Source organism: Oryza sativa, chromosome 10, assembly GCF_034140825.1.
Source record: "Oryza sativa Japonica Group chromosome 10, ASM3414082v1".
NCBI classification, from domain to species: domain Eukaryota; kingdom Viridiplantae; phylum Streptophyta; class Magnoliopsida; order Poales; family Poaceae; genus Oryza; species Oryza sativa.
In genome coordinates this window covers 9,445,718-9,456,938 of record NC_089044.1, presented here as the reverse complement: position 1 = coordinate 9,456,938, position 11,221 = coordinate 9,445,718, and the positions used below count along the sequence as shown (strand labels likewise).

Genomic DNA, 11,221 nt, shown 5'->3' with positions numbered 1-11,221 from the left:
CCAGGGTTTGTCTTTTTTTGGACGGAGGGAGTACATCCTTATAACCATAGTGTTTCCATATATCAATCACAACAGTAGACATAGCGTTATATCACTCCAAAGAGGGCACGAAGCTATGTAAAAATAAGTCTCTACGTTTTTAACTTGCATATCACGGGAGGAGAGTAAACAAAACATAATCGACGTATATATTTTAATATATTCAAATGTTTATCGACAAAAGTTACAACCGCAAGAATATCAATTCTCAAAACTATTAAGGAGAATCAATATGGCTGTGTTTGTTACTTCTTGTTGGAAGCAAATCCCTTTCGCATGAAAAACAGAGCGATCCATTAAAATATAATTAATTAAATATTAGCTAATTTTTTTTTAAAAATGGATCAATATGATTTTTTTCAAGCAACTTTCACATATATATATATATATATATATATATATATATATATATATATATATATATATATATATATATATATATATATATATATATATATATATTGTCAGGGTTATGGATACCACATACCCAATAGTAATCGACTAAGCTCAGCAGAGCCCACCATATACCATGTCTTATATGGAATCAAACCTCATATATAGAAGGAGTTCCGGATAAGGAATGATGAATAGAGTTCTATATGGAAACGACAAGGACTACTCATATCGTATCCATATTTATCTCCCTAGTTCTACTTGGACAATGGGTTATCTGTGGGTATAAATACAAGCCCCCTAGGAGAAGAGGGGACAGACCCACCACAATCTACGACGCCACAAAGCCACAAGCCAATACGCCGTCAGATCTCGACATCAGATATTAGTCTAGCCATACCCCATCCGGTACCTACGGAGGCCGGCAAGAGGGATCCAGCGTCGTCTCTGATCTCGCCGAGTACTGATTCGAGGAGGAAGACTACCCTGTCGTCGACTACGAGTTGATTATCTAGCCGTCAAGTCGATGACGGATAGATAGATTATCCCAAATATTGTATTTGTGTGATCCAGATGAATAAAGGGCAACACCGGCTTCGGCCAACAGGATGTAGGGCTATTACCTGTAAGATGAGGGGCCCGAACATGTATAAAAATCCCTGTCTCCATCTCTTTTACCTCAATCTCATATATGCCCTGTACCAACGATCCCCATACCATCCAAATACCTTAGTCGTGACTATCAAATGTTGACATATATATATATATTTGAAAAAAAAATACACCGTTTAGTAGTTTGAAAAGCGTGCGCACGAAAAACAAGGAGAGTGAGTTGGGAACTCAGCCTTAGAAGTGAAGTGTGCATAGCTCAATTAGTTAGGTTTCTAATGATAGAATAGTGAGGTTTCTAATGATAGAATATTCTCACCGAAGTTTAATTTCTAGTCTTGGTATATGTGCTCATATCTACAGCTAATTATTAGTGAAAGATGAAACGTGACTGTTACAAGAAAGGGTGGGGTCACAAGCAACATCCAACATGTAGCAAATATTAAACATTTGAAATATTTATTTCTATACAAGATTTAAAGCGAAGCGCAATCGTCCTCCTTCAATTCCATCCTCGCACCGGGTATCCATACGCTAGCACGTTCAGTACTTTATCCTTAATCACTCTTCAAGCCCACGTGATCAAATAATTTATCCTTTATCACACTTCAAACCCATCTACTATGGGTCTCTCTACACATCATTCGATAAATTTTCAGGCCCCAAATTTGTCAGATTTCTGAGCCCTTGGATTAGCATCCAACGGCAGAATCTAATAATGAAGCAAACATCAAAGTGGGAGTACAATCAAACTAAAAATAACGTATGGGCCAAAAAAAACATCATTTTGGGCCAACACAAATTTTAAAATAAACAAAGATTTTCTTAAAAGGCCTATTGATACTATGGATCAAATGAAACTTTCTCAGCCCAAACAAATAACGAATCTTGGCAGTCAAGAAAGCTCGACAAAAATAGAAAAACAAGATCACGTGACTTGTACCTGCTCCACCCCATCACCACCAACCCTATTTGTACCTGCTCCACCCCTCACCAACCCCGTCCACATCCAAAAAAAAGGGAGATCCAAACCAAATCAGATCGAGAAGCAACCATGGAGCAGCAGAAGAAGAAAACAAAGAAGAGAAAAGATGAAGAAGATATCAAAAATCCAAACCCAAGCAAGGTCAGTGCAGATCCTTACATCCTTTTCCCATTCAAACTTCATTAAAAATGAACAGAATTTCATAAATCTTTCAAACTTGGAAGATATATTTCCTGAGAATCCCTACAAAAATTGAAAAAGTAAGACCTAGTTTGTACAGAAATAGTACAAAAATGACATCAAAGTGTAGTTTGTCAACATGCTACAACAAACAAAAATCTGCTACATTCAGAAACTTGCCATTGCAATCATCAATATCTGCATCTCATAATAATTCTCTCAACAATGTGGTAAGAAGTAGAAAAACTAATGAACTTAGTATATAGTAAAGAACATGTGCTTGAATTGTTAATGAGCAAGTTACATAGTAAAATTGCTGAAGTTACATTTGTAACTACAAAAAACCCACCCTGTAACTGCATTGCTACAGAAGAGGTGTATGGAAACCAAATCACACTAAAACTAATCACTTAGTAAAATTACAGAAAAGGCATTAAAGTTAACACCCTGTAACTGAAATCACCCTTGAAAACTGAATTATTATAAAATTACATACAAAAAAGCATAAAGTTACAGTTGTAAGAATAATACATTGAACATGTAACTATACTGAAAACTTTCAAAACAAATTCACCACAAAAAAATGCATATAAAAAAATGCATATAAGATGGTAGAATACAATCAAGCATCTGAACATGCATACATGCAATTTCATCACTTTCAATTGCAGGGCCGAGAAAAAAAACAGAAGACCAGCTAACATCTAAAACTGAACATGCATACAAAATTAACTTTATTTGAAAGAAATCACCCTGTAACTACCAAAAAAAACTGATCTGCAATGACCTGCTGAACATTCATAAAAACCTCACATAACCTGCAAAATAAAAATCTAGCAATTTTCATGTTCTAAAACTGTACCACAGATTGTACTATAAATCAAATCTTACCAAAATAACTCAAAAATTCATATCATGCATCTAAATTGATTTAGAAAAAGAAAATATATGAAATTACATACACAAAACCCTAAAGTTACAGTTGTAATAATGGTACATTTAACATGTAACTACACTAAAATTTCTAAAAAAATTCTCAGTTTAGTGTTTCCATAGCCTAAAAATAACAGAAAAAAAATCTGAATGATTTGAATTACCCAAATAATTATCATCCAACAAAGCTAAAACAAAAGTCTAAATACAAGATCTGAAACAAATTCCAATAAATATGAATTTTAAAAAAGAAAATATAAGAAATTACATACACAAATACCTAAAGTTACAGTTGTAAGAATAGTACATTTAACATATAACTAAACTAAATTTCTAAAAAAAATCTCAGTTTAGGATACTCAATCCACTGTCACAAAATAATTCACCTCAGTGTCACGAAGCATGTCATCTCAAACTTTCAGAATATAAAATTCACTAGAATAAACCATCATTGTAAAAATTTCAGTGACTACAAATCACTCTATAATTTAAACTAGTGAAATCTAATGCAGTTCAGGTCCTTTTGTACTAAGAAATAGAACAAGATTTCCTCTGAAAATTTCTAGATGAATAGCAGACACTTGTCCCCTCTAAAAAATCTGAATGAACAACAGATTGAAGAAAGTTATCTCAAACTTTCAATACAATAACCATCATTGAAAACATCAAACAATTCAGTTTAGAAAACAATATCTAAGAGGCATATGAATCTAAAATTGATTTTAAAAGAGAAAATATACGAAATTACGTACACAAATACCTAAAGTTACAACTGTAAGAATAGTACATTTAACATGTAACTACAGTAAATTTGTAAAAAGTTCTTAGTTTAGCGTATTCCATAGCCTAAAAAAAACTTAAATGATTCAAACTACCCAAATAATTCTCATCCAACAAAGTTAAAAAAAAAGTTTAGCAAAAGATTTGAACAAATCCCAATCCATATGCATCTAAAAATTGATTTAGAAAAATGAAAAATACACAAAATTACATACACAAAAACCTAAATTTACAGTTGTAAGAATGGTACATTTAACATGTAACTACACTAAATTTCTCATGTTTAGACTAATTGATAGGCTCAAAAATAATCCACCAAATATGGGCACATTTGGCTGGGATCTAGCTTCAGATCCACCTTTTCTAGAGCTGTAGTGTAACCACCAACATGCATACTAGTTGCATTCACAAAAAATGACTAAAATTACACATGTAACTACTGTTTATCTGAAATGTAATTACAGAATAACTATAAAACAGAAATGAAGCCAATTCACACATAATTTACTTTTTTTTGCAGGAATGAAGCCAATTTCAGAATATAAACATAAAGTGAGCTTGGAGATAGAGGGGACTAAAGAAAAACACAAGATGAAAGAAAATGCAGGTATCAGATAGAAACATTAACCAACAAAATAGTCTGAACAAGCATAAAAAAAAATCCATACATTTGGTTTTTACAGTGAGTCAGAACCAAAAATACATATGTATATACAGTTGATTTGTAATGTAACTTTGTTTTTCACAGTATTTGTTTCTATATTTTTAATAAAATAGAGAAAGTTACAATGAGAATTTAATAAAATTACACATGTAATTATAGTGTGTGTGACATGTAACAAAACTTTAACTAAATGTAAAAGTACTCTCTGACACTTTGAATTACACATGAATTTTGATGCTATAACTATTTTTTTAATATTTCGCGGGAGCAGGAATTATTTCAAATGCAGAATCAAATGAGAATAGCAACAGTATGACCCAAGGTACAAAAGAAAAAAAATACAAATTTGCTAGATCGTAAAAAATCTGACATGCCAGTACTTACCAATAAATGTGACACTTCTTGCAGGTACAGATATTCATCAACTACAAGATATAAGGGGAAGTTTAAAAGAACCAGAGAAGGACAAAACAGAAACAAAGCATATTCAAGAAAGAAGTTCTACCATCACACAAAATTCAGGTAAAAAAAATAATATTCTTTGACTATATGTATTCTGCACCAAATGAAAAATAATTTTTTAATTACAAATAGCCAATCCTTCATGCATTTTCAATTGACAGGAATAACTGCAACTCAAATACCACAGAGCCCAGCATTGCTACATGATGAGTTAAACATGCTAAAACTCTCGAGCAACACCGGTAAAATATAAATAAATAAGCAACATACAAAAAAGACAATTACATCATTTTCTCTGATACTAACAAATTGAAATGCAGGTAGCACAGTTATCATATATAAGTCTCATGCACCAAGTGATAAACAGTCCACGCATAAACATACAACCTAATATGGTAAGAATATAGAATGACAATATGAATATCATTGTACAACAACAAATGTTTGACTATGAGAAAAAATAAAAATGATGCAGGCAAGCCTAGAAAGTTTCACAAGTCTCCTTCAGACACCCTCGGCCTTTCATGTAAGTATTTTTCTGCATTTAAATTTTTGTAGAGCTAATTTATCATATTCATTGTACAAACTAATTTTTTTTTAATTTTGATAGTGCAGAATTCAATGATCCTAACGACAAGCAGGTTTTCTCCTTAAAACACAGAGCTGAATGACAGAAACAGTGCAATATCATTGACCAAACCCGAAAATCTATCCATCCATCTGTGCTAATCTTACAGAAAAATCAACGGTCCAAAAAACGACAAATCCAGCCACCAAAAATCATTCGACAAATGTATAGCAATTTCGTCTATTATTGGTGCTACCAGGGGAGACATAAGACGCATTGCTAAACACATTCTTGAACAAAGGGAGTATCATCCGACGGTGAAATATACAATTTCGAATTGACGTTTTGTCATTAAACAACAGGGCTAAATTCACATAGCGAGGGCAACATTCTGCAATCTTGGATTGGTCAATAAACAACTGGAAGACAGGCACAAGACAACCTTCGCTCCAAACTCCGACTACTTATCTGCGGCAGGCACAAAGAGCCCAAATAATCTTCAAGCAGTTTAGCTAAGTTACATTCATTAGGAGTACAGGAGCTTGTGCATTCTGTTCTCTGTTGCAACAAAATAGAACCGGAGAAAAATGAGCAAGCATAGTTGCTTTCCACCTCAGGCTATAGGTGGCTGCGCTTGCTGTTTCTGTACCATGGCCTTATGCTTCTGACCAATTATGTGAAACTCATAAACTTTCTGGCTGTTGACGACCACATTGCACACGGTACATATTTTCACTTCTCCTTGAGCTGCTCCAGCGTCAAGTACACGCCTCCTCTTCACCTCCAGTTCCTCTGGGGTTGCTGCAGCACTCTTCTTCTTCTTCGTTTGTGCAGCAGGAATCACACTGGTAGTGACACTAGTAGTGACAGGATCAGGTGCCATATTTGCTGCAAGAGCAACAGTGTTTGGAGTACTTGGAGGCTTTACTGGTTTAGGTGTGATAGAGTCTTGTAGCCTCTCTAAGTTTTTCTTGTGCTTCTTTCCCGTCTTATGGATCCTTAGAACTTCTGGAGTATCGCACTGAATCTTGCAAACTTCACAAGTCAATGGTTGCACAACCTTTGGCTTTTTCTTTATATGCTTTCTTGAAACAATTTTCGGCACAGGATGCCCGAAATGGGCATTCCACTGAGCAGGGTGCATGCCTGGGGCTGCAATTGCTGGTGCCACTCCATTCGAAGATCTGGCGGCTGCTGCCTACAGATACATTGTTGTTGTGAAGCTAAAAGCAAAGAATAAGTATGAATATAAAACAGATAACCAGCAGACTTATAGCTCCCTCCTTGATAAGATATGGCACATAAACAAACAATTACAAGACAAACAGAATTATGGATTTAAACAGGATTTTGGCAAATGAATGAAGGATAGATGCGACATATCCTAAATAGGTTCAGCAAATGCTTAAGGCTAAAAATCTAAAATCAACTACAGGAATTAAAAATGACACACGTGTGTTATACCAGAATGACACATATTATAAGGATTGCATATAGAAGGAAAACAAAATAAACAAAACACAATCTATGGAACATTTAATCTTTGATAAGAGTCAGTAAAGCTTCCATAGAGAGAATGAGCTCTAAAATAATACAAGGATTTTTGTTCTCATCCTATGTCAACATGTATCGTTATAAGTCGATTATTTTAGCATTATTTACAAATTTCTTCTAGTCACAACAGGTATGATTTATTTTCCAAGGTGATTGTTCCAACGGACACTTGATCCAAGACTTCTGCTGTGTTGTGCAGGAAAAGCTTCACATACTACTAATAATGTTCACTTGATCCATACTTAAGGTTCTATTTGGCACAGCTCCGGATTCGAGATTTATTGGAGCTGAGTATTTCTAGCTCCACAAATCCATAGATTTAGATCTACGATTACGTTGATAACATTTGGATTAATCATTTTATTCCCATTTTATATGAAATATAAAATTTTAAACAACTATAATTTGACATACAATCTTCAAATCCAGCGTTGATCTGGGATCTATAGTTGTACCATACATGACCTTAAATAGGTCACAACTCTTGCTTTCTGCTGACACTATGGCAGATAGGGACCAAAACCACTTTAATGACGAGAAATTACAGCAAGCTCAACATGAACTCCACTGAAACAGATTATTTGGAGGGAAAAATAAGAAAATACCAAATGGATTATATATTATACATCATGGCTCTAACAAATAAATATATTGACAGATTATTTCAATTATATGTTCATCTTTTTCAGCAAAAAAATATTTTGTAAGTTTTTTAATCATATAACACTCGCAGACCATACATGTTCTATAGCTTGGCTTGTTAACCTTGAATTTATTGGGACCTCCAGAAAACACGTCAATAATAGGAACTACAGTAGTTGCTGTCTGAGGAGCATAAGCAAAGTTCAAGTAACTAAGATCTGACTGCAAGATGAGAGATGCTTCAACTTTTGCCTTTGCTGCCTTCTATGTAAATACACACTTTAGATTTGCAGAAATAAGAGAACTAACTGAGGAATCATATGTCGCATTCCAACAAAACGTGCCAACGCAAGCAGTGTGGTATGGGAGCATTACAACGTGCATGAACATCAAATCAGACCACCAAAACTATTGCTCAATTGATGCATTGGCTGTCTAAACTCTACAGAGACATCTAGCAAAGAAGAAAATCAGCAACCTTTTACTAAAAACCTAATCAGTAGTAGTAGTCTAGATTCAGATATTAGAGCACTGCTTTATTTTAATTTTCAAAATGCCTTACTTTAATCAGTACAGAGGATAGTAAGTTTCAGGATGACATAAGACATATCTTCATAAACACATATTGTAAGATCACCACAAGCAATTGAGTGCATATTGATTAATTTATTGTATTTGTTTCATAGTTTGACAAGATCAACTTTGTGGTGTGAATTGTGATCCAAGTGTGCAATTACAACTACAACAACCGAGTTATTATTATTGTTCTAATTGGTTTTTCATCATAGAATAGAATGCTATAATCACCACAGTAGTAACATATCGAATGACTAATCTTGAAGACTGTATATGGTTTGTTTTGCTGCAATCTTTTGCCCGACATTCCAACATGTGCAATTGAAGAAAACAATCTCAAGGACCTCAGAAATGAAATTTCTATTTCTATATGTCCCAACGGTGTCCACACAATAAGACATGAACTTTACTGAAAGAAGTGAACTGGTGTAACCAAGTTAGCAAAGTTTTTCAAACATGAAAAAAACATACAACAGGCTAAAATAACTATAACAGGCAAATGGTATACTTGATTATCTTTTAACTTTCTTGAAACAAAACTCCTGCTACCATATGCTGATACAATCCTTTGGTTGGCACATAATAAATACAAATAACATAAACATTAATAAATAAATTAATTAAAACCAGACTTCGCATATTTGAAACATGGTGTCAGGTCAGGCAAGTTACCACTTGTTTCTACTGTATTATATATGTAAAACCCAATAAAATTGTAATATTATGAAAGTGCTTTTTAGCACAATCCAAACATATGAATTTAAAGACCCAAATTAACTATTTCAAATATTCAGTTTTGGAAGTTTGCCATGAAGTATGTCCAGAATGACATTTTCTACAATTGTTTCAAAGGAAACCAACCCAACTAAAAACATAAGTTATTCAGTTAACCATACAGGCATAAGTTCTCCAATATCTCCAATATCAATGCGTTTCAACGATACGGAAACCATAAGATCGAACTCCAGATAGTCAAATGAGGACAGGTAAAAAGAATGAATGTTTCACCAAGTAAAAAAAAAATGAGGTTACGTGATAGCCAAAAAATTAGGATGCAAGTTTTGCCATTACTTAGGATGCAGTATACACTTAATATGTCTCACTGTGAGGTCCAAAGGAATTGCGCGTAGGCAATAGGCATATGAAACTGTGGCAAGTATCTGAGTAGGCTGCCTAAGCTTTGGGTGGCACGGTAGTGGTCAAGTGAATAGTACTCAATATACGCCATATATTTTTACAAATCTTTTTACAAATATTATCTCTAATATATGCCATATATGCCATATATTTTTACAAATCTTATCTCTAATATAGAATGTATGTTATCCTTCAAAACAAGGCTTCGATTTAATCGATTCATCATCTTTTAAGATTTCACGGAACAAACTGAAATTCGTGTGTCTTGGCTTATCCACAAACAAGAGTCTTTCATGGAAGCAAAAAACTCCCATGCCACAGAACATTTCAGTTTGCACGAAAGAATTGTGCTTCACAGTACCATGATTCCACAACCGCTACCAACGGATGAACTAAACAATGTGGAAAACACCTAATCCATGCAAATGTCTGAGTCTCACATATAAAACCAAGTTAGGACTAATCGAATAACAGGTAATCCCTTAGCGAGAAAATCGCCAATAGGCCATCAAATTCTTAATTTATGCCTAAAAATGACATCTCAAACCCTAACACGCCTGAATTCACCACAAAACAATCAGGAACTAAGGGACATTGAATCAAAAGAGAAGCAGGGTGGATCCTGACCTGCGCGTAGCGCTGAGGATCGAACCCAAAGTGCTTCCCGGCCTCCTTGCCAGCCGCCGCGGTAGCCGCCGGAGCACCCTGCGACGCCGACGATGCCGGGGCCTGAAACGCCTCACCGGCGCCGAAGTAGTACCCCGGCAGGCCCCCGGCGCCGCCGCTGCCTGGCCCGGCCGCGGCGGGGTCAGCGTAGTACTGGTACGCCGCGTAGGGGTCGTACTGGCCGGCAGAGGCGGCGGCGGAGACCGCGGTGGGGTAGTAGTAGGAGGATGAGGCGGCGGTGGCGGGCTCCGAGGCGGGGGCGGCCGGGTTGTACGCCGCGTAGGGGTAAGGGTAGCCGGCGTAGGGGTGAGGGTAGTGCGGGTGGTGGGGATCCGCCGCCGGCGGCGGCCCCGCGGCGGCGGCGTGAGAGGCGGCGGCGCCGTAGTCCATGTTGGTGCGGTGCGAGTGCGAGTGCGCGACCGTCAGATCGCGGCTGCGGGCGCACGTAAGGCACAGGACAATATTGTCGTGTGTTTCCTTTTTCCTCTCTTTTTTTTTACGCGTCTTCACAAAATGCTTGCTCGTTTCAAATTTGAGGAAGAAGAATCTCGTTGATGGAGGGTCAAATTTCATCAGGGAGAAGAATTTCATTTGTGGTAAATTTCAGGGGAAAAGGACTTGCTAATTTTGGTTGCAACATTCTGTTATCTCAGAATGCAGATAAGCTGAGTCCTACGAAGAATGGGTAGCAAGATCCTTATATGTTGTAGTCAAATTAGCGAAATCATCTCAAGCACATATATGACCGTAACTATTTTGAACACGGTTAAACCAAATGTATAAGTATTCTTGGTTAGATTTATTTTCTGTTACATCATGAGTTTTATGTGTTTCCTTAGTCCTATCAATCATTGCTTGAGTTAGGATTGTGTCTAGTCTGAGCCATTATGTTGACTTTCATTTAAAATTATTATTCCATCAGTCCCAAAATATAAATATCTAGTACTGGATGGATGGGATAATACATATTTTCATATTCCGGATGAAGATAGTATTAAACTTTCCATTCTCTGATTTAAGAATTTGATATCCT

General features: G+C 35.8%; 2 protein-coding genes across 3 annotated transcripts; one reads left to right on the top strand and one right to left on the bottom strand.

Moving 5' to 3' along the window:
- Positions 1–2,034: 2,034 nt before the first annotated feature.
- Positions 2,035–6,390, top strand: LOC107278971 (uncharacterized). 2 transcript variants are annotated; one of them, XM_066304910.1, is made up of 8 exons: positions 2,035–2,167; positions 4,440–4,526; positions 4,855–4,905; positions 4,992–5,105; positions 5,207–5,287; positions 5,366–5,440; positions 5,521–5,571; positions 5,656–6,253. In XM_066304910.1, exons 2-6 carry the CDS (start codon positions 4,442–4,444, stop codon positions 5,434–5,436), a joined length of 402 nt encoding a protein of 133 aa, XP_066161007.1. In that variant the 5' UTR covers positions 2,035–2,167; positions 4,440–4,441; the 3' UTR covers positions 5,437–5,440; positions 5,521–5,571; positions 5,656–6,253. The 2 variants fall into 2 exon arrangements, with proteins under 2 accessions (XP_066161007.1, XP_066161006.1); XM_066304909.1 differs by having other exon boundaries at positions 2,056–2,167; positions 5,661–6,390.
- On the bottom strand, positions 5,890–10,623 carry LOC4348318 (uncharacterized). Its single transcript, XM_015757310.3, has 2 exons — positions 10,150–10,623; positions 5,890–6,811 (listed from the first exon to the last, which is right to left on the bottom strand). Exons 1-2 carry the CDS (start codon positions 10,576–10,578, stop codon positions 6,227–6,229), a joined length of 1,014 nt encoding a protein of 337 aa, XP_015612796.1. The 5' UTR covers positions 10,579–10,623; the 3' UTR covers positions 5,890–6,226.
- Positions 10,624–11,221: the final 598 nt, after the last annotated feature.